This window comes from Cydia splendana, chromosome 18, assembly GCF_910591565.1.
Source record: "Cydia splendana chromosome 18, ilCydSple1.2, whole genome shotgun sequence".
In the NCBI taxonomy this organism is placed as follows: Eukaryota; Metazoa; Arthropoda; class Insecta; order Lepidoptera; family Tortricidae; genus Cydia; species Cydia splendana.
Window position 1 is genome coordinate 13,158,792 of NC_085977.1, and position 23,498 is coordinate 13,182,289.

The 23,498-nt window shown below is 43.8% G+C and overlaps 1 protein-coding gene across 1 annotated transcript in view; it reads right to left on the reverse strand.

Annotated features, from left to right (window-relative positions):
• LOC134799147 (papilin) overlaps nt 1-23,498 on the reverse strand; it is a 167,248-nt gene that overhangs the window by 12,870 nt on the left and 130,880 nt on the right. The window contains exons 31-57 of the mRNA XM_063771554.1: nt 22,753-23,039; nt 22,444-22,620; nt 21,948-22,127; nt 20,753-20,879; nt 20,037-20,092; nt 18,259-18,429; nt 17,702-17,786; nt 17,219-17,337; nt 16,598-16,768; nt 16,098-16,176; nt 15,430-15,548; nt 14,972-15,095; nt 14,679-14,736; nt 14,253-14,448; nt 13,582-13,758; nt 12,687-12,810; nt 12,363-12,426; nt 11,845-12,025; nt 11,124-11,297; nt 10,508-10,705; nt 3,855-3,963; nt 3,353-3,474; nt 2,797-2,955; nt 2,086-2,287; nt 1,574-1,695; nt 951-1,133; nt 287-420 (exon numbers count right to left, since the gene is read on the reverse strand). Of these exons, the coding sequence (XP_063627624.1) occupies nt 287-420; nt 951-1,133; nt 1,574-1,695; nt 2,086-2,287; nt 2,797-2,955; nt 3,353-3,474; nt 3,855-3,963; nt 10,508-10,705; nt 11,124-11,297; nt 11,845-12,025; nt 12,363-12,426; nt 12,687-12,810; nt 13,582-13,758; nt 14,253-14,448; nt 14,679-14,736; nt 14,972-15,095; nt 15,430-15,548; nt 16,098-16,176; nt 16,598-16,768; nt 17,219-17,337; nt 17,702-17,786; nt 18,259-18,429; nt 20,037-20,092; nt 20,753-20,879; nt 21,948-22,127; nt 22,444-22,620; nt 22,753-23,039 (3,898 nt within the window). The remainder of the gene's footprint in view (nt 1-286; nt 421-950; nt 1,134-1,573; nt 1,696-2,085; nt 2,288-2,796; nt 2,956-3,352; nt 3,475-3,854; nt 3,964-10,507; nt 10,706-11,123; nt 11,298-11,844; nt 12,026-12,362; nt 12,427-12,686; nt 12,811-13,581; nt 13,759-14,252; nt 14,449-14,678; nt 14,737-14,971; nt 15,096-15,429; nt 15,549-16,097; nt 16,177-16,597; nt 16,769-17,218; nt 17,338-17,701; nt 17,787-18,258; nt 18,430-20,036; nt 20,093-20,752; nt 20,880-21,947; nt 22,128-22,443; nt 22,621-22,752; nt 23,040-23,498) is intronic.

The window sequence follows — 23,498 nt, forward strand, 5'->3', positions numbered from 1 at the left end:
CTCAGCCTTCGAGTATTGGCAGACTCCCAATACATGTGGGGATGTCGTGGCTTCCGACCTCCGTGGCGACCTGACACGGACCGACTGACTGGCTGACTGACATACATATTTGGAACTACAGACATTTAAATTCAAAATTAGACATGACAGCCAGAAGACAAAACCAGACCAGTTCACGACAGACAGCCGACCAGGACGGACGACCAGACAGACACAACAGTACGGTTAACTATTGAACAAGTAGGGGATTATTCTAATAGTACAAGTAAGCAAGACGTGAACGTACCGTGATCTCTCCCTTCCTCCACGTGATCTTCGGTGGCGGGTTGCTGTGGAACAGGCACCTAAGTGTCGCCGTACCGCCCTCGGATGAGCTCACTTCGTGCTCCGTGTCAGTGTTAGGTGCTGGCGCTTGTGGTTCTCCTGAAACAGGACCACATGTTATAAAATAAGATACCGTTTGGTGAGGCTATTTGGAAACTATACCTACTTCTATTTGGAACTCTGGGAATCTGAACTGTAAATTTTATTTGAATTAATTGAGATTTAGAAGCTACGAGTAAAATTCGTGAAGATGAAATAATACATTAATGAAATAAAAAATGAGTTGCTCAGCAATAGATCTGCAAATCATTTTAACCAAAATTTAACCCGAGATAACCTCACTCCCGATCACGCTCACATCAGATTGAGTATGTAAAAGGAAGTACTCAGAGGGTTCTAGTAGGGCACTCGTAAACATAATACTTACGGGGCATGCAGCACGTCTGCACGCCGCGGCAGTCCGCGTCGTCGTTGCACTCCACGTGGCACTAGTAAACATATACTCACGGGGCATCTGGACTGCGTTCTCTGGCGCGGCGGGCGCGCGGCAGAGCCTGCTGCAGCCGCTGCTGCAGCACTTCTGCACGCCGCGGCAGTCCGCGTCGTCGTTGCACTCCACGTGGCACTAGTAAACATATACTCACGGGGCATCTGGACTGCGTTCTCTGGCGCGGCGGGCGCGCGGCAGAGCCTGCTGCAGCCGCTGCTGCAGCACTTCTGCACGCCGCGGCAGTCCGCGTCGTCGTTGCACTCCACGTGGCACGAGCCGGAGGAGCTCTGCTCCGCGGGGCACGTGCCGGGCTTGTCCACTGTTGAAAACAATAGTGAACTTATGGACCTTATGGGTGGGAACGGAATTAGTAGGTATATTCTCGCAAAAAAATACAGTAATGATTAAAAGAAAGAAGTTAAAATTACATAACTAGGTCAGTGGGTCCCACACTAGGCTAGGCCTGTATGGTGGTGACAGAATTGGTCAGAAAAGTCATTCAGTCAGTTTTTTTCATCACTCAATAAAGTTAAGGCAAATTAAATGAGTGGACAGAAAGAGCGAGAAGTGGAAATTAAAAGTCTTCAGTAGGTATTCATTGGTAGCTCGACCCCTGCCTTGATTCAGTGTCACTAAATAAATATTTAGTGACGATCACCGGGAAGAACACTATTACTAGGTATTTATTTATGATGACATTATGACAGACATTTTCGATTCTCAAGAGATGATTAACATTAATATATGGGTGGTACAAACCTATCGCGCAATCGCCGGTGTACTGGGTACTGCCGGTTGGGCCGTCGTAGGAGGCGGTTACCGTGCAGCGTTGACCCTCGGGGCATTGCTTGCCTTCACATGGGTGAGCTATGCAGGTACACCTAAAACAAACAACAACCGTAAATTTGCTGCATTACTGACCACTTCGCTAGTTGCGGAACGTCTCCAGAATGTTGGAAAAGGTTTCGGCAATTCTTATAATAAAAAAATGAAGAAATGGAAATGCCGTTCTCCTTACAAAAATGTAATTGGGGCATTATCTATAAAAAGGGACCTTATTGTCGATGGCGCTTACGCCGCACAGCGTCGCGCGGCCATGTATTTATATCGGAGCATCGTTAATAATGGCGTAAGCGCCATCGACAATAAGGTCCCTTTTCATAGATAACGTCACAATTTTTCAACGCTTTTCCATACATGTACAAAGTTGGCAGTTAGGGTCCGTCCTTACACATGCTATCAAAGGATGAAAAGAGTGGTGTAAGAGTTACCTCTCGCATCCATCGGCGTCAGTGGTCCTAGTGATCGGTCCATAGTTGCACTTGAGCGCGTTGCACTCGTCCACGAAAGGTTGGCAGTTGGGTTCAGGTCTGACACAGTCGCAGCGCTCGCAGCCGTTCGTTAATCGTGTTCTTTGGATTGATAACTCGCACTGCAGCGACGCGCATCGAGTCTGTTCGGCCGAGCAGTCGACTGAGGGAAAACATGTTAAAGACTGGAATGAGCCTTATATTCTCTACGTTTCACAAAAGTAGTATATTGCCATCGAGGTTTATCTTAGCAGACTAACTTGTACTTGAATGAGTAACCATAAAATAAAAATCGGGTGAGCCTAGGTTACTGGAATCAACTCTAACACAAGAACTTATTTGAAATTTGACCTTATTGGACTGAAATAAAATACATACTTCATAGAGATGTTCGGAAAAGCAGAAAACACTTTGGAGGTATTTCACTAGAATTCCGCTTTTGTAGCACGAAATGGCGTTTCTAATACTTCTGAATTCTGCTAAGTTTATGACTTGGCTAACAATTGGCAATAAATTCTCTAGCTTCAAGCATTTGACTGAGGTAGCTAGCAATAAAAGGCTTAAGAATTCCGCAAGCGACATTTGTGACATGTTTGTTTTGAACATAATCATAAAGATGATCGGAGAAGTAGCTCCAAACTTGGGGATGTTGTTCAACATGTTGGTACTGACCAGGCGCTGGCGCTGCGCCCTCGGGCTCGCGGCAGAGCCGGCTGCAGCCGCTGCTGCAGCACTTCTGCTCGCCGCGGCAGTCCGCGTCGTCGTTGCACTCGACGTGGCAGGTGCTGGAGGGCGCTGCCTCCTCCGCGGGACACGTGCCGGGTTTCTCCGCTGTTAAACAAATTGTAAAGGTATGATAGAAGTGGTTTGCTTTAAATTCCTAAAAATACAGTTGGGTTGGAAAGAAAGAAGCTGGGAAAATTATTCAAGAGGTAAACGAATATATAACCAACCACAGTTAACAGACTGATCAACGTTACGCAGCAGAGATCTGTGAAACTTCCCATACAATAAACTTTAGCGAACGCTTTTAACGGTGGCAGACGGTTTGGTGCAACCGACCCTAAGGAGCATGTGAAATTTCATAGTTCACTGCTGAGTGACATTGGAAATAAGTCTGTCAAGTGGTTGGTGCAGAAAAAAATGGCATTAGAACGATTGCGTAGGTATGTTGTCAATCTGCAGAGCGGAAATGGTTTATGAAAAAGAAGAAAGTGATGGCACGAACCTATTCCACAGTCTCCGACATATTGTGTGCTCCCGGTGGTGGCGTCATAGTTAACAACTACCACGCAGCGTAGGCCGTCGGGGCACCTCTTGGTTTCGCACGGGTGAGCTATGCAGGTACACCTAAAATATACAGAATAGTGTTAATGCATATCAAAAGTCAAGAAAAGATCTCTTCAACATCAACTAACACGATTGCATTGGGTTTATAAGTATCACCAGAAATTGAGTCGACATAAACAACAACACAGCAGACCATAAAAAATATCAAAGATCAGATTTGAACCATCTATCCCTCACATCTTAACGTTTACCCGTCGTGTCCTCAGTTAATGCTTAGAAGTTCAGAATCCACTTTCCAACCTTTTTTGCTCCAATTCGCCCAGTCTCCGCTATCCTCTTGTGACACCAATGGCTCGCATGTCATTGCTCGCAACGTCAAGCCAGCACCTCCAAGGCTATCATACTATATTTGAAGTTTTGACGTCGGTTTAGTTACGTACCTCTCACAGCCGTAAGGATCCCTAGTCCTGTCGACGCCGTACGCGCAGGACAGAGCCGCGCACTCAGCCTGTGCCGCCTCGCAGCCGGTAACTTCGTTCACGCTGGGGTCTACAATTAAAGGTAATATGAATCTTAAAAGTTTCGCTTGCCAAAAAAACTATTTTTTGAATAAAACTGGGAATAACAAGTGCCTACCAATTTTTAGTTTCTCAGGCAATAATTACCTGACATTTTGTGCTCTAAATGTTTGGTAAACTAGAAATGACGTGTGTACCTATTTTAGATTTGCAAATTCTCACAAAATTCGTTTATAACAAATAGGTCAACTTCAAAACGTTAAAATTAGTCTTCATAATTCAATGTTGCAACAAATACTTACAGGTAATCAACTAATCACTAATTAGGGCGAGCGAAGCGAGCCCTATCACTATTCGACGAACTATGCATTCTTGTGGTACACTTTACGGAAAAACTACTGCACTGTTAGGTTTGAAATTTGACATAGTAATGTAAATTCATGTCTAGATGTGTTATCAAACATAAAAATATAATTTTATAAACCTAAAAAAATAAAATAAAATAATAACACTTTGTATTACTACTAGCGCCATCTGTTCGCAAAATAATGAATTATCTACTTCTCTAACAGATGGCGTTACTAGTAAAAAAATAAATAAATATTGGACATACAAATTGACTAAGCCCCAAAGTAATCTCAAGGAGGCTTGTGTTGTGGGTACTCAGACAACGATACCTATGTGGTGTTTTCAATTTCAATAATGTCGATGGCGCTTACGCCATTAACAACGATGAATACAAAAGTGGGTTAAAATTTTGGATTCAGACCCACCTCGCTTCGCTTGGTTTGACTCCCAATTTAGCAATTAAGTTTCTGTGAATACCTACTAGAACAATCAATCTTGCTGTATACCTATTCACTGCGGAGGTCAATTTTGGTTTTGTGACGCTGATGAACTGATCAATCATGTTGTGTTAGCAAACTTAAATCAGGGTATTTTCAGTTCGAGAAACAGTTTTGGCGCCATTAATTTATTACGTAAGACGATTTTGGGGTGGAGGGGGGTCGAACATATCTTATTCTTTCTTACATGGGGGAGGGAGGGGGTTTTCATAGTTCTTACGTAAGATCACAAAGATGCGACTTTTTATTTAATTTCTATGAAATTATGACGTTTAAAATACATAATAATAATACTTCCACACTATGCTATCAAACACGGTGCAGATCAGTTAGCTTAAACGAGCTCAAGTACCTTTGTACAGGTACATATATCACATGCAAAAAATTTTTTTTTGAAAAATAAGCACTAATACGTGCACCAAACGGCACCAAACGTGTAGAGACTCAATTTTTCCTTTAGATACTTACGTAATATATGGTAATATAGGGGAATGGGAGAAGGAGGGGGTCAGCCTATTCTTATTATTTCTTACATAGTGGAGGGAGGGGGTCAAAAACTGGCAAAAATTGTCTTACGTAATTAATGAATGGCGCCTTTAGGGTTACTATTGCTTGGAACTGCTAAAATTATAAATAAAGATAAGCATATTAATACAAACTTCAGTGACTTAGGGCCGACACACGACTGCAACTTGTATGGGAACTACACGCCGACTGCACGCCAATTGCAACGACGGCGTGCAGTTCAACAAAATGACCCAGAACCCTGGCAGTTCCTAGTGGAACTCAGGTTTGGTGCAACTAAGGCACATTATGTTTTGGTCATCCGACTCATCTTGATGAGCACTTATAGGAGAGTTAGTTCCCAAGATAGAGGTGATGCTGAACCCTGGCAGTACCTAGTGGAGCTCGGGTTTGGTGCAACATAGACACACGCTGTTGGTCATCCGACTCGTTTTGATGAGCAATTGGGAGAGCAGTACCCAGGATAAAGCGGATGCTGAACCCTGGCAGTACATAGTGGAACTCAGGTGGTGTGTAGGATAGATGCACGCTGTTTTGGTAATCTGACTCGTCTTGATGAGCATTTGGGAAAGCAGTAACCAAAATAGAGCGGATCTGAACCCTGGCAGGGTACTTCCATTGTTCCATTAGGTATAATGGAACTCAGGTTTGATGCAACATAGACACACATTGTTTTGGACATCCGACTCGTCACGATGAGCACTTGGGAGAGCAGTACCCAAGATAGAGCTGATGCTGAACCCTTTTTTTTTTTGACGGAGTGGGAATGCGTTTATGCACGGTGTGTGGGACTCGCCGCTCCTTTCCCCTCTCCTGGCAAGAGAGGGGGAGAATTTGGCCCTACCCACTAAACCCACTCCGGCGTTTCACCCTCTCTGCCGTTCATGAGGGCGCACTGGGACCGACTGGGATGACATTCCACCACGGCGCCCTCCGGCAGCCCCGGCTTATCGCCAGGGCCCCCCTCACAATGGGGGAGGATCAGAAACGCTTGATCCCCCCCTCCTCCGACGACGTGTATGGGGCCGTGCAATGCGGGTACGGTACCCGCTGACCCTACTGGGGCTCGAGGCGAGCATACGCTCTTTGCCTTCGACCCTGCCGTCTACGTCGGAGAGGAAGCGCGTCAGCAGCCGCTTCTCGCACCCTCTCCGCCTCCTCCTTCTGTGACATGGTTTCTTCGCAGAAGGAGGCCACCGCTTCCCATTTCCTCTCGCTACCCAGCATCGCCGCTATTATGCTGCGTAGCGAGAGGTCCGCTACCCCCGTGGCCGCCCTGAGGGCAGCTCTTTCCACGGCCCAGCGCTTGCATTCTTCTAGAGTGTGCTGGGCCGTGTCGTCCGCCGCTCCACATTCGTGGCACTGAGGCCCCGGCTCCCTCTGTATCTTGTGCAGGTAGTGTCCGAAACAGCCGTGTCCGGACACCACCTGCGTTACCCTGTATGTCAGGGCCCCCTTGCTCCGGTCCACCCACTCGTCCATTACCGGGAGTATAGCCCCTATGGTTCGGGTTCCATAGCGGCTATCCTCCAAGGCATCCCTCCATCGCTCTCGTAGGCGCTCCGCGGCTGCCCGCGACACCCTCTCGGCCTCCTCCGCGTCTGGGTGCTCCCCACGCCCCCTCGCTTCCGCCCTCCACCGGTACGGCAGTACGTAGTGGAACTCAGGTTTGTTGCACCATAGGCTCACGCTGTTTTGGTCATCCGACTCGTCTTGATGAGCACTTAGGTGTAGTACCCAAGATAAAGCTGATGCTGAACCCTGGCAGTACCTAGTGGAACTCAGGTTTGGTGCAACATAGGCACACGCTGTTTTGGTCATCTGACATGTCTTAACGAGCACTTAGAAGAGCAGGACCCAAGATAGAGCTAATGCTGAACCTTGGCTGTACCTAGTGGAACTGTGTGTGTGTGTGTGTTTATGTGCGGAGCAGTGTGATTACCGCCAGTAGGTGTCCAGACGGGATAGATTTTCGCTGAATTGTCTGGTGTGGACGCAAAAATAAATTCAAGGACATTGGCTCGCTGACCCAACATTATGTAGGAAAGCCAGTTGGCATCCTTACAAAAAGTACTGGGCGACCGTGTAGGATCTAATAAGCGCTTATGAAATTGTATATTACGTGTGGATGATATTGGCAATTTGATTTTGTCGTCTGGAGACGTTTTTAATGGACAAAGTAAAAGCTGTAACAAACAGGCGTACTTGACAGCAACCGGGGTCCGGTTAGTATTTGTCTTTCTTGCTCTCACTTATAATAGCGTTCTTAAAGGCCGTAACACACTATCGCACCGTACCGCGACCTTGGTGCGGTGCGATAGTGTGTTACGGCCTTAACTGACTTATTACATACCCACCCACTCGATCGAACATGAAATAAACCTCGGATTGGATCAAAGTCGCGGTCCGGTATATACGTTTAGGTAGAAAAACTCCGCGAGCCCTTACAAAGCTCTGCTTTTTGCTAGTATATAAACAAGACCCACCGCGTAGTGTGGAATTTCTGCAGTACTGAGACACTAATTTATTAGGGCGAGCGAAGCGAGCCCTATCACTAATCGACGAACTATGCATTCTTGTGGTACACTTTACGGAAAAACTACTGCACTGTTAGGTTTGAAATTTAACATAGTAATTTAAATTAATGTCTAGATGTGTTATCAAACATAAAAATATCATTTTATAAACCTAATAAAATAAAATAAAGTAATAACACTTTGTATTACTACTAGGGCCATCTGTTGGCAAAATGATGAATTAACATTCGTGCTAATGTTAATTATTTCTTTCTCTAACAGATGGCGTTAGTAATAAATAAATAAATATTGGACATTCTTATACAAACTGACTACTTAAGAAGGCTTGTGTTGTGGGTATTCAGACAATACGATACCTATGTGGTGTTTTCAAGTTCAATAATGTCGATGGCGCTTACGCCATTAACAACGATGAATACCAAAGTGGGTACAATTTTGGATTCAACCCACCTCGCTTCACTTGGTTTGATTCCCATTTTAGCAATTAAGTTTTTGTGAATACCTACTAGAACAATCAATCTTGCTGTATATTTACTGCGGAGGTCAATTTACTCGTATGTTTTGTGACGCTGACGATGTGATGATCAGTCATGTTGTGTTAGCAAACTTAAATCGGGTATTTTCAGTTCGAGATACAGTTTTGGCGCCATTCATTTATTACGTAAGACGATTTTGGGGTGGAGGGGGGTCGAACATATCTTATTTTTTCTTACAATGGGGTGGGAGGGGGTTTTCATAGTTCTTAAGTAAGATCACAAAGATGCGATATTTTTTTTAATTTCTATGAAATTATGACGTTTAAAATAATACTTCTACACTCTATGCTATCAAACACGATGCAGAGTTAGCTTAAACGAGCTCAAGTACCTTTGTACAGGTACAAATAAACATTCATAAAAATATTTTTTTTTAAATAAATTATATTGGTGGCTGGACGGGGTCAGCCTATTCTTATTATTTCTTACATAGGGTTGGGAGGGGGTCAAAAGCTGGCAAAAATTGTCTTACGTAATTAATGAATGGCGCCTTTAGTGTTACTATTGCTTGGAACTGCTAAAATTATAAATAAAGATAAGCATAATTAATACAAACTTCAGTGACTTAGGGCCGATACAGACGGACTACAACCCGACTGCAACTTGTATGGGAACTGCATGCCAATCGAAACGTCGGCGTGCAGTTCAGCAAAATGACCCAGTACCCTGGCAGTACCTAGTGGAACTCAGGTTTGGTGTAACAAAGGCACATTATGGTTTGGTCATCCGACTCATCTTGATGAGCACTTAGGAGAGTAGTACCCAAGATAGAGCCGATGCCGAACCCTGGCAGTACCTAGTGGAGCTCGGGTTTGATGCAACATACATAGACACACGCTGTTTTGGATATCCGACTCGTCATGATGATCACTGGGTAGATCAGTACTTTCAGTACCCAAGATAGCTGATGCTGAAATTCAAATTCAAATTCAATTTTAATTTTAATTTTAATTTTAATTTTTAATTTTTGTTTATATTTATTTTATTAGTATTAATTAATAGGAATTTTTAAATGATTATTTTTGACATTTGTACAGTATTTTTAGGAATGACATATTTATTATACAACTGTTGACAACCAATTATGAGCCTTGTAGCTTGAAATAAATGATTTCCTTTTTTATTTTCTTTTTTTTTAATTTTTTTTTTATGAACCCTGACAGTGCCTAATGGAGCTCGCGTTTTATACAACATAGGCACACGCTGTTTTGGTCATGCAACTCGTCTTGATGAGAACTTAGGAAAGTAGTACCCAAGATAGAGCTGATGCTGAACCCTGGCTGTACCTAGTGGAACTCGATCAGGTTTGATGCAACATAGACACACGCTATTTTGGACATCCGACTCGTCATGATGAGCACTTGGGAGAACAGTACCCAAGATAGAACTCATGCTGAACCCTGGCAGTACCTAGTGGAACTCAGGTTTGTTGCAACATAGGCACACGCTGTTTTGGCCATCCGACTCGTCTTGATGAGCACTTAGGAGATTAGTACCCAAGATAGAGCTGATGCTAAACCTTGGCTGTACCTATTGGAACTCAGGTTTGGTGCAACATAGGCACACGCTGTTTTGGTCATCTGACACGTCTTAATGAGAACTTGGAAGAGTAGTACCCAAGATAGAGCTGATGCTGGACCCTGGCTGTACCTAGTGGAATTGTGTGTGTTAGTTTATGTGCGGAGCAGCGTGATTACCGCCAGTAGGTGTCCAGACGGGATAGTTTTTCGATCAATTGTGTGGAGTGGACGCAAACATAAATTCAAGAATTCGCTGACCCAACATTATGTAGGAAAGCCAGTTGGGTTCCTTACAAAAAGTACTGGGCGACCGTGTAGGATGTAATGCACTTATGAAATTGTATATTACGTGTGGATGATATTGGCAATTTGATTTTGTCGTCTGGACACGTTTTTAAAGGACAAAGTAAAAGCTGTAACAGACAGGCGTACCGGACAGCAACCGGTTCGGTACGTTAAGGTAGAAAACCTCCGCGAGCCCTTACAAAGCTCTGCTTTTTGCTAGTAATAACATGCATTTCTACTTAAAATATCGTTGAACAACAAGGATCCCATTGGAGCACGAAAGTACAGTTATCATGCAAGCAGATAGTCGTCGAGCAAAGCGAGTACCGTTGCCGGCCGGCGGCGGGCTGCAGTGCTGCTCGCACTCCTCTTTGGTCAAGAAGTTGTTGCCATTGCCCTCGCAGCCGTAGTAGACGAAGAGCCGGCACTCCCCGTACAGCGTGCTGTGGTGCCAGCGCTGCTGCCCCGCGGTGCTGCTGCCCGGGCACGCCGCGCCCGGCGCCGGCGCCAGCCCGCACGCCGGGTCTGTGACCAGTGACCCACATGCCATACACGGGCCAAGTGCCAAGCACACAAGCAAGTTCAAGAGTATGGAAGATACAAACTAAGCATGAGATTTAAACCGTTTGAAAGTGCCTTTGCGAGTCCCTTTTTGAGAATCAACCACATCAAAAGCTTTGCTCAACGCAAGGTGCGTTTTAAATATAGTTTTGCTCCGTAATTCGGATTCAGCTTTTATGTAGTGGATTCTTAAAGTGGCGTGATTAAACGGACTCACATTTTAATCTAAAATACTTCTAGGTTTATTAGTTTTGAAAGAAGAAAGAGTTGATTGATGTTAGCATTAAACCATAACAAATAATAAATAGGGATGCAATAAACTACAAGAGTCTAAAATAATTGTCAATTTCTACGTCAAAGACAAGTTGAATCAAAATCTTACCGATAGCTAGATGTCCGCAGACCTCCTCGCACTCGGGCTGGTTGGAGAAGCGATTGGGGCCGCCGCCGCAGCCGCCGTACGTGTAGGGCTCGCAGCGGCCCTCGCGAAGGTTCCAGTAGTACTTCTGCGTGGAGGTGCGGCACGGGCCCGGATCAAGCGGCGCGCGGCACACGTCTGCGAGAAAATTCAACGAAATGTCAATGAAAATTACTTAAATAATGTATGGAAACGATCTCGTGATCATGACTTTTCGTTCACATTGTCGTCCAAGTTTTTACTTTTCAATTGGCGTGTCGATAAACGATTGTCATTTTGGTTGAAAAGTCTAGTCGTGTTTTTTATCATAAAGAGATCACATTTTTAGTGTGTCAATGAGGTGTTGAAGAATTCTGTCGGATTTGTAAATCAGCAATCTTTGATTTTAAGTTTTGGATACCTACGGAGTGATATTTCTTCATTGTACAATCAGACAAAACAGAAGATAATCTACTAAGACTTACTTTTTTATCTCATATCTTTGATTCTGTGGTAGTACGGGTTATAAATACAACCATAAATTAGGACCAATCTTGGTCCTACGTATCATATGGTAGTGGTACGTGGGCCATACTGAAAGTTTCTGGATTCGATATATGAGACGACTTATTTTTTCTAAGTGGCCAGTCCAGGAATTTTCAGTATGCCCTAAGTATGGTGGTGGTGGTAGTTGTTACTAATTTACCTAATCCTCTGAACTCGCCGCAGCTCCTCAGGCACTCTTCCTCGGTGCTATATTTGTTCGGGTTGTCGGTACAGCCACCGATCGGGGCGGGTGCACAACGGGCCTGCGCGGAGTCGTAGTAGAAGGCGATGCTCGGCTCGCCGCATGGCTCTAGTGAGGCTGGCGTGCGGCACTGTTCGTTCTGTTGTGGAAGAAACAATTTGACTATTAGATGGAAGAATATTTCAGTCCCATTACGCAAACCAACGGTACAGCTTGGAAGAATCTGCTTAAATTTGGATGATTTTGCGCGAGAATACGCTAAACATTGAATGAGCTACCGAATTAATCTGTATTTATATAAAAGGGTTGGGCCGTTAGTTAAGTAATCTCTCCAAAGGAATATGTATGTGTAAGTCACAATCGCACTTACAACTTAAACCGTGACACGTAGCAGACGATATAAGCGCAAGCATGGTTTGAGTCAGTAGATTCGCCAAAGTTATTACTGTTAGTGTTGAGAAATTAGTGTAAGTTACCTGTGGTGGTTCCGGCACTCCACCCTTCTTGCACTGTCCCTCGCATTCTTCTTTACTTGGGAATCTGCAACAATGCCATCAATATAATGTATCCTGCTACAAGTAAGTACTTATTTTAACTAATCCAAAATCATTCACGCATTAAATCCACTCTAATACTTATTTCATCTGTAATATTCAATTGAGACTCTTCTTAGACGAAGCACGTAAGCTAAGTAGGCTTGTAGCCGATTACGTGGTTTATCCGCCTTTGAATAGAGAACCCGCCTAGCGGGTAGCTAGCAGTGTGTGTTAGTGAGTGTTGCTGTTTTTTATTGTTGTTACCTGTTATCGTTGCCGCCGCAGCCGGTGTAGTAGAACTCTCCGCACTCGTCACGGCCCTCGTCATAGTACCAGCTCTCGATCTGCTCGCTGCAGTTGCCTGCACTGGGCTGCAACTTGCACGGATCTGTGGACATCGCATTCCCTTAGTTTTGTGAGTTGAAGGCTTCTAAAAATAGTTTAATTACTGCTTCAGCTACAGAAGGCATGATTTAGTCATGAAGCCTCGAGTTTTTAAACCTCCGAGCCTCATAACACTGCGTTCAAATTGATCGATCGAGTTTATGACATTACTGGCATTAGGTACATTTACCTTTAAAAAAACAAGCGCTGGTGGCCTAGCGGTAAGAGCGTGTGACTTTCAATCCGGAGGTCGCGGGTTCAAACCCCGGCTCGTACCAATGAGTTTTTCGAAACTTATGTACTCATTTGATATTAATGCCAGTCGCTTTTCGGTGAAGGAAAACATCGTGAGGAAACCGGACTAATCCCAATAAGGCCTAGTTTCCCCTCTGGGTTGGAAGGTCAGATGGCAGTCGCTTTCTTAAAAACTAGCGCCTACGTCAAATCATGGGATTAGTTGTAAAGCGGACCCCAGGCTCTCATGAGCCGTGGCAAAATGCCGGGATAACGCGAGGAAGAAAAGAAAGGTACATTTGCCTTAAAATCAAGTGTGACAAAGATAGATGACTGTTAGTTTAAAAACCACTGGTGTTAACTAGGTACTTCGAACTGAATTATTTCATCGAATTTTATCCAAGAAATATTTCACGGCATTCAGCAAGTAGCTAAGCGAGCTTGTTGTTCCGTTTTATACATTTCACCAAATTTGCACAAGGGAATATCTTCACAGTGAAACGCAGACATGAAGTAAAAACTTAAATCATTTTAGATTTACCAGGTAATCCAGGCAAGCAGACGGCCTCGCACTCGGCCTCGCTGGAGAACCGGTTGGCGCTGCCGAAGCAGCCGCCGTACGTGAAGGGCTGACACGTGCCTGTGGCCGAGTCGAAGTAGTACTTGGGCTGGCGCTCGCTGCACGGGCCCGCGTCCTTCACGAGCCGGCACACGTCACCTGAGCATTGATCTCTTATGTATAACTAGATACACGTTTACTTTGAAAGATTGGAGAAGTTGGAAACTACAGACACATCATTCCGATCGCGTGTTTATGGAAAACTTGCTGGTTGAACATATACCTACATATACTAATAGGTAGGCGGCTAAAAAAACGATGAAAAGCTCTCAAGCCAAATTAGCTTCTCCTTCAATCATTAACAACAATATTACGTTACTGGCAGTTGTGTTTCTAGTTATTTACAAGAGTTCAACACTTGAGCCGAAGGTTTACTTAGCTGGTGTTGATGTGGCTAAGACTACCTGTTGGCTGGTCAGCTGGTCACGTCAATGAAGAAGTCAGCACCCATAATCCCAAAAAGAGGTTCCAGGTCCGAGGAGGGTCATGTAACACTGGGCAGCTGGGTGCGCCGAGCTGCGGGTCGTGCGGGGTCCAGGTACCATATGTGACCGACTCCATGGGGCTGGGTGTTGTAACACTGCAGCAGTTACCTATCTCTCTGAAGTCACCGCAGGCGCGCTCGCAAGCCTCGGGCGAGCTGAAGATGCCGGGCAGGTCGCAGCTGGGCGCGCCGGGCTGCGGGTCGTGCGGGGCGCAGCGCCCGCTAGCCGGGTCCAGGTACCACATACGGCCGACTCCTCGGCATTGGTCGAGGGATGCCACGCGACACTCGGGTGAAACATCACGCTAGATTGAAAAAAAGAAAAGATTTTAATACAGCGCCTAACAAATGAATAGTTTTTGGCCAAATGTAACCATTTTAGGAGGTGGTTTCTAATAAATCTTATTAGGTGGTAACTCCCTCGCAGATATTATTATAAGTATAATGTAATCTATAGGTATTCGATGTTCAGTCCACCATCCCCTCCTTTCATAATAAGTATCTGATGATATTAATATTTATTCACACAACTTACCGGGGGAGGAACTGGAGCTGGCGCACAGCGCTGTTCGCACTCCTGCTCATTCTCGAAGCTACAAAATAAATAAATCAGTCAAACATATACGGATTCAAAGAGCTGCAGAAAAAGTGCCTTTCTTCTTATTTTTCATTGAACAAAAAGTTTCACTACAATATCTCGGGTTAGCCCTTTTGTTTGTGGTTTGACCAAAGACACAAACACAATAATTATAAATAGGTTAGATTACCTGAGTAATACTGATAAAAGGTTGCACTTTTTGTAAATATGTATTATGAATAGGTGAGTACTTGTTCTGGTTTCCGCCGCAGCCTCCGTAGGTGAAAGGCTCGCAGCGGCCGGAAGCGGCGTTGAAGTAGAACCGCGGGACCGCCGCGCGGCACAAACCCACTTCCGCCGGCAACGAGCATACGTCTGCAAGAACATTATCGTCAAAGAAATAAAGAAAAAAATATATATAATAGCTATATAGTTTTTTTAAAAACCCAATTATTTTTGAAATTAAAAAATTACAGAACAAAAGCATAACAATATCCCTATTATTATGCTTTTGTTCTGTAATTTTTTTAATTTCTAAAATAATTGTTTTTTCTTTAATGTCCAGGACAGCCGTGTACGGTCTTACAGAGAATCGCCCATATATTTGTCAAAATTTGCCCCTATATGGTGCTGGGTAACTTTGTAGAATACCTAAATAAAGAGTTGGAAACCTTCGTAAAGACAGGTAATAGTTACTCTGTGGTAATACCTTGGGTCGGTGGTGGCGCTGGCGGCGCTCGCGTGAGCACGCATCCGATGCGGCACTCCTCCTCTGATCTGAAGTTGTTCTTATTGCCGAGACAGCCTCCGTAGTAGAACTGACGACATCTAGACAGATAATTAATTTTAGGTGACGCTTTCCTTGCACATGTAGGTACATCGAAACGCAAGTAGATCTAAGTGAAGATGTCTTAGGTACCCACCTTCTGAGACCCCGCGTACCTACAATTTTTTGTACATACGTATTCTAAACTTTTATACAGTAACTAACGGTTCCAAATTTAACCTTTCATCGGAAAGTCTTGCCAAGGACGCCAAAGATGGCTAAAGCTGTCGGCTTCACCAATGCAATAGGGACTTACGCGGGATTCCGTAAAGTTCAATTTCGCTTGAATAATCGCGATAGCCTGGCGTCCGGGGCACGGCAAATTCCTTCGCCGTCCGGCGTTCAAAAGGTTAAAAACCAAAAACAACTGCTTCTGGGTCTCAGGAGGCTTCAGAATACTTAACACTAACTAACTAACTTAACTTAACTTAGAGATCGACGTCCCTTCTAAGTTTGCCATACTTCCCGAATAACTTGACGAGGTTGTGGACTCTATTTATAAGTTACAACGATTGAAGTGTGTGCGCGTAGGTGAGTGTTGAAAAACTTACTGTTGGTTAGTGCTATCGTAGTACCAGCGCGGGTGCGCGGCGCGGCACGGGCCGACGTCTTTCGGCAACTCGCATATGTCTGGAACAAACAGAAACACTCAAATGCCTATTCATTCACGTAAGTGTGGCCTGCCACAGAAGAAGAAACGCTTAGAGATCCTTGAGTTGAAGGATAGTCAATCACTTGCTTTAGGTATGAGTTATCAGCCGTCACCATTATTACCTGCCTAGTTTAGTTGAGACATAGGTGATAGAAGACATTGAAAAATCAAGAAAGTTTTTTTTTATATTGATCCCAAGCCTCAAATTCGTTTGGCACAGAGACAAGGATCAAATAAACATAAAAACATTCGTTCGCAAGCAAATCCAATCTCCCCCCCTTCACCTTGAAGTGCAATCAGGAGCAAGAAACAGAACGAGAAGAGCAAGAGCATCAAACAATTAATTATGTAATTGCGGCAGATACCTCAACAGGACAGGACGTTAGTTACGTTAGGTACCTTGCGGCGGGCGGCAAGTGAGCTCGCAGTATTCCTTCGACGGGAAATTGTTGTCGTTACCGCCGCAGCCGGTGTACACGAACGGCACACACTCTTTAGACTCGGCGGAGTACGTCCAGCGCTCCTCGCGGCCCGAGCAGCCGCCTGCGTCGGTCGGCTGAAGGCACGTCGCTGGAGAACATTACTCTAATTTACACAGGGACAGTACAGCGTCCCAACTACTCCAACAAGGCCTAGTTTCCTCACTAATCAATAGTGTTCACTCTGAGGGTTATCGTAGCGGAGGCGATTCTGTGAGTGTAAAGGCGAATGAAACCTTAGTCGAAAAGTTGTCTTGTCAGTTATGAACTATCGTGTGTTTCGTGTCAGGCAGGTTTAGAGTTCATAGCTGTAAGATTTGCGAATGAACGTGTGTGTAGTAAGATAAGTTTACCTCTGATTTATTAGACTGCAAAGCGGCAATTGATCTTCGTCAAACTGTTGCTCTGTCAAGAAGTAGTTGAATGCCACTCGTAGATAATTTGTTCTTCCGGCACAAGAAGTGGTTCGCTAACAAGTTACGGTCCGTAGAGCAGCGAGGGTCGTTTATTGATACTGCTCCGACAATGTTATGAAAGTTACCTTCAGGTTGCGTTGGTGGTGGCGGAGTGGCGGGGCGGTTGCACTCCAAGTTACACAGATCCTCGGATACGAAGTTGTTGTCGTTTCCACCGCATCCACCGTAAGGGAACTGGCGACATCTGGACACGAGACGGGAAGTATCAAAACCACTGCATCATGGACTAGCAATCAACAACACAATTAGTAGGCAAATATATCACGCCTATTGCCCTCTTCATGGCGCAGCTTATCCATAATAAAAAAACCTCAAATATTCCGGCGGCCATTAAAATTTAAAGCCCAGGCTATCTTATGTTCCCGCACATTTTGAGAAAACCATAAATACAATCTACAAGTTAAGTTTGTAACTGTTCGTTTTTTAAGTAATTTAAAATAGAGTCTGTGCGGAAAGACAAGAGACGTGGAATGTAACGGGCCCAATCGGCCCAATATATTCCACGCCTCTTCTTTTTCCGCACAGATTCTAGTGTAACTTAAACTCACTGTTGGTGTTTGGTGTCGAAGAACCAGCGCAAGCGGAACTGCCTGCATTCTCCGGGTGACGCCGGCAGTGTGCACTTGTCTTTCACTGCATATACAAATCATTATGATTAAAATTCGTACGTAGGTAATTTTAATAAAAATATTGGTATTTACATAAAGCATGGTAACATTTTTTTAAAATTAGATAAGTAACAAAAGATGGAAAGAAGATTTTTTATGCATTGCATGCCAAGGTGAGTAACATTTAGCCGCTAAAGTAAATTGCTGTTTACAAAAATCTATTAGAAATATGAGAAGAACAAACACCATGCACGCAAGCTGTGAACTAATGTAGAATAATCATAGAACATGATTAATCCCATTCCCATTATCTACAAGCCAAAACTCACTCCCCAGCTACACATACACAACCCACACACACACACAACTTTTAATCCTAAAACTTACCACGTGAACTCAAATAATTAGCTATGTTCTGCATTTTCTTTAGATATACAGGTTCATATGTTTTTTTCTCCGTTCGTATCTATGAAATATTACATCCTATGGAAACTTACCAAATGACTTAGGGCAGGCTTCATCGCACTGTTTCTGATCGGTAAATTTGTTATCGTTGCCTCCACAGCCACCGTAATAGAAGGGAACGCATCGCTCTTCGTCTCGGTTGAAGGACCAGTACGGAAGGTTCTCAGTGCAGTTGCCTGCGTCCTGAGGTTGTTCGCACACAGCTGTACGGTATAGGAGTTAGTTAGAAAATCACCACCCGGTTTTTGGGCGCCTGGTATGCTCTCACGATTTGTTCTGCTGTTTATTTACTTTTCACACCACCTATTCGGAAAAGAGCTTTTTCTTCCTTGCTAGGAGGGATCAAAGTAGCACTTTTCTTCCGTGCTAGGAGGGATCAAAGTAACACTTTTCTGTGCTAGCACACTATTTTTACATTTTTTTGCACATATTTTTTTAAGCTTAAATAATCTGTTTAAGCATCAGATTGTGTCAACACTAAGATTTTTTTATTTTCCTCATAGTTGATGTGAAAAGCAGTATGTGTCACATAGTATCAAAATTATTTCGTCTTGGGCGTTAACACTTGAATCTCTCATTACGCTCAGGATTATACTTTAGAATCCCTCACTACATTTTTATATTTGTTTTGAAATGCTCAAGTCCATGTCTTTAAAACGATCAGGTAATTTGTTGTAAATTGTGATACACATAATATACGCGTTTTTAGACGTGAGCTACAAGTTAACATATGGCCTAGGTAACCTGTGTCTGTATTTAGGTATCTACACGAGGACCCAATTATATATTTTCTGTGAACAGATATTTATATTTGTGAAGTGTGAGACCAGACCTGAGCCCATAAATAAGGTGGGCAGACATGTATAGACATGGATAAATGAAGTAAAATACGGCAGAACACGATTGAGCATAAGAAGCGGCTAGAAGAATGTGTTAGCATAATAGAGAAAATGCAACTAATCTACTAGAAAACCATAACCACTAATCTACAGTTCAGGTATTCCATAACCAACGTGCGATAAAAAAAAAGAAAATCAATAATCATAAATTTCATGCACATTTAACCAAAGGCCTAAAAAGTAACGGCTCGATTCGGAAAATGAATTAGATTTCAACTAGACTTCAACAAGTTACGATACGGATAATTTAAAGATATTTGTAAGATAGATATGTCAAATTTGACGTTTCCGCGATTCTGGAGGTCCTCTTGAACGATTACGACAAGTTATGACTTAGATATCCAAGTCACATCTAGTCGATATCTAATGTAGACCTAGTTGATCTCTAAATCGTCTCAAGATCTTGTGATTATCTCGAAATCCGAATAGGCCTGTAAGTCGAAATAAGTTTTTAGTGTTACTACCTACTGTGCAGTTGCAGTCTTTGCCGCCCTAGACCCCAGGCCCTGTAGTCGCCCCTTTCTCAGCACCCATCATATTGACTACATTTTGAGTTATTTCTTGTTTTCATCAGGGAATTTTTTAGTCACAATTTGCCGCCCCTAATATTTCGCCCTATGCCCGGGCCTACTGGGCCTTAACCTTTTCGACGCCGTGTCAAACACAAAAGCTGACGCGCTGACGCCACGTCACCGAAGTGTCAAAACTGAAATGGAACTTTATGCATATGCACGTAGGTCTATGCGGCTCTGTGGTCTATGATCGGTCTTTGGCGTTAAACCTACGGTGCGGATATGTCGGTCATTGGCGTCCAAAAGGTTAAGGCAAATCCGCCACTGCAACTGTTGATAATTGAACTCCTCGCCTATTTATAGGTAAGTAGGTATAGGTAAGTAGATTAGATAACTCACGTTTCTTAGTGCCTGGTGGATTACACTTCAGCATGCAAGCTGCCTCAGATATGAACCTGTAAAGTGCGTAAGAATTTAATGTAATACTCCACTTAGAACGTGGATATTATTGAAGTTAATACGTGAGAGTGCGCAGAGAAAAACGTAGGCAAGTAAGGAATCAGTCAGAATTAATAAATTGATATTGACACTTCACACAAGTTTCATACCAATAGGCAGGCGGATGTCGCATGGCCACAAATGTCGCAGGAGCAAGATGGCGGGATGACTTGCACAGGAGGGCCGGCAGCGACTGGATGCATAAAGCGGCAGACCGGGCTCTGTGGCGTACCTTAGGGGAGGCCTATGTCCAGCAGTGGACTGCAACGAGCTGATGATGATGAGGCAGGCGGATCAGATGCTATCCCCTACAGTTTACGCATTTTGGAGTGGAGGAGAGTTAGAGAGTCTGCAACATGTGGCGTGAATCCAAAAAGGGCTACTGTGGTGCTCCCTATAAATTTATTTATTTATATTTAGTTGAGCCTAGAGTGTCCCACTGCTGGGCAAAGGCCTCCCTCCTCCCTTTCCACGTATCCCGGTTTTGACCCGTCTCCCACCAGTTCCTATCAAAGGTGTTAAGGTCATCTCGCCAACGCCGTCGAAGTTTACCGCGACCCCGGGTTTGATGTGGGACCCCTATAAATTTATATACAGATATATATGCGGTATCGTACTTGTTAGGATTGCCCTCGCAGCCTCCCCACAGGAACTCTTCGCAGCGTCCCGTGGTCTCGTTGTAGCCCCAGCGACTGAAGGTGCCGGCGCATGGGCCTTCTTCGATGGGCAGCTGGCACTGTTCTTCTGTTAACATAAGTTTACCACGATCAAAGACATATGTAACTCCGTATAAGATTAATAAAGTCTATGAAAAAAACGTGCGTCTAAAAATCAAGAAAAAGTTATTCTCGAATAGATGGCGCCACACCTTTGGCCTATGCTCGGCTAGATGACGTTGATATTTGAGCGTTTTCCAAAAAAAATTTACATTTCTTCAAAATAATATTGACTTCTTGGGCTCATTTTACTCAGAATCATTTGTACATTCACGCCTCATACATGAAAAAATGTGTCCCAACATTTTGTAAGAAAAAAATATTTTTCCAGTGCGTCACGTTCATACAAATAAAAAAATCATTCATACAAAAATGTGACGATCTGGAAAGGAAATCTTGGGACACATTTTTTCATGTATGAGGCGTGAATGTACAAAAGATTCTGAGTAAAATGAGCACAAGAAGTCAATATTTTGAAGACATGAATGAAATGTATTTTTTTTTGAGAAACGCGGCGCTCATTTAAAATTTTTAACACATATCTGTGAAATAACATGGGTCAGTCATATGGAAATAATAAATAAAAATAAACATTTATTCATATATAAGTATATAAATTTTATGAAATTTTTATACATTTTAATTTTCTGTTTTACGCTTGTGTCGATAGATGGCAGTAAATTTACTGTGACTACAAAATTTACTATGGACAGTAACCCTCTATCTATACCATCTATTCTGTTTGCCACGATTTAGGGTGCATTAATGATATAAGGCGAGATAAGCCCGTTCCACAAGGTGGCCCACCTAGCGTCCAGTCCAAGTGGGGTGATTTGTTGCCAGCAATAGAAATTCAAATTTAATTCACCTTCTACATGGTTTAATACTAACGAGTTCACCTTGTGCGCTGGAAGCTTCATTTGGTAGGTAACCGTGTAGAAAGAGCTTGGGCAGAAAAGTTGAAATTAATAATATAATATTTAAGTGGGGCTCCCATACAACAAACGTGATTTTTTTGTCGTTTTTTGCGTAATGGTACGCAACCCTTCGTGTGCGAGTCCGACTCGCACTTGGCCGGTTTTTTCATAGATATTACCTTCGTTATGTTTAGGCGCGCACTGTTTCTCGCACTCGTCTTGCTTGTCGAAGTTGTTGGCGTTGCCGAGACAGCCGCCGTAGTGGAACTGCAGGCATCTCTGGTAGGTGTCGTCGTAGTACCACCGGATCGATGGGTTATTCGTGCAGCTTCCCTTCACCTTGGGTAGGTGGCACGCGTCTGAAATTGGCAATATATTAGAATGGATGTTTAAGAGGAGGTGCGGTTTTTAAAAAGCACATGTAGTTCGTGGGCAATAAAGTTTTGTGGACACAAACAGACAAACAGCGCCTCACTCTCACTTCATGTATTCCGTCAATTGGATGAAAACATGGGAACGTTGAAAGGAAGATTTTACGAATGTATCAAGGAATCCTAAAAAAGGTCAAAACCACAAAATGAGATGATCTTCAGGAAGAAATGTATAAGAGTGGAAATTCTGATCTCCTAAGTGATACAAAAGAAACATGTACCTATGTAAACGTGTAAGTGTTACCTCTAGGAGCAGGTTTGACGCACACATCCTCGCACTCGGCTTTGTCCGCGAACCGGTTGCCGTTGCCTTCGCAGCCGCCGTAGTGGAAGCGCGAGCAGCCGCCGTAGTCCGTGTCGTAGAACCATTGGATGGAATAGTTGGTGCACGGCCCTTGCACGTACGGCAGGGCGCAGGCCGCTGTGAAAAACGTGTTTTTCAAAAGTCTAGAAGCCATCAGCTTATCGAAGGAAACAAGGTGCTCAGATATCTGAACACGACTTTAATATCCAGGAGTTAGAATGCACGTTACGGATTTTTTAAGCTAATTACCTTGCTTATTAACAGGAGCATCAGCACAACCAGTAAAGTTCTTGCTCTGCGACTCTGTAACTCCATCAGGGCAGCATCCATACTTGCTGGAAGCACAGTCACAGCCCTCCTGGTTGGGTCCGGTGGCAGCCGTGACGCCGTCGCCGCAGCAGCCGTGCTGGGACTCCTGGCAGCGGCAGCCCTGGAGGTTGAAGCCGACCGCGGGCGTCTTGCCGTCGGGGCAGCAACCAAACTGGTACGTGTGGCAGCTGCAGCCTTCGAAGTTGGGGCCGGTGGCTTCGGTGTGTCTGGTGGCAGAAATTGGGATTTAGGAATGAAAGCGTTTACAGCTTTTGACATTTGTTTTGTTTTCCATGTTAAGATCTTCTGAAGACGAGCTTTGAGGTATTATAATATAAGGGAGCCTACACTCTCGCTGTGGCGACACCCTCTTGCTTCCTCAACTTGAATATGCACGGAACGCGTGCTCGAACTGTTATTAACCTAATCAACAGTGATCGTACATTTTCCAGCATTTTTAGTGCAGCAGAGTGGTGTTAACGGAATTGGTATAGATAATTTCAACTGAAATGGTAAATTAAGGTTAATATTAACGTAATTAACGCTAATTAATCATTAGGGTTGAAAATATTTATACCAATTCCGTTAACACCACTCCGCTGCACCAAATCGATTCGCGTGGTGTTAACGGAATTGGTATAGATAATTTCAACTGAAATCGTAAATTAAGGTTAATATCAACGTAA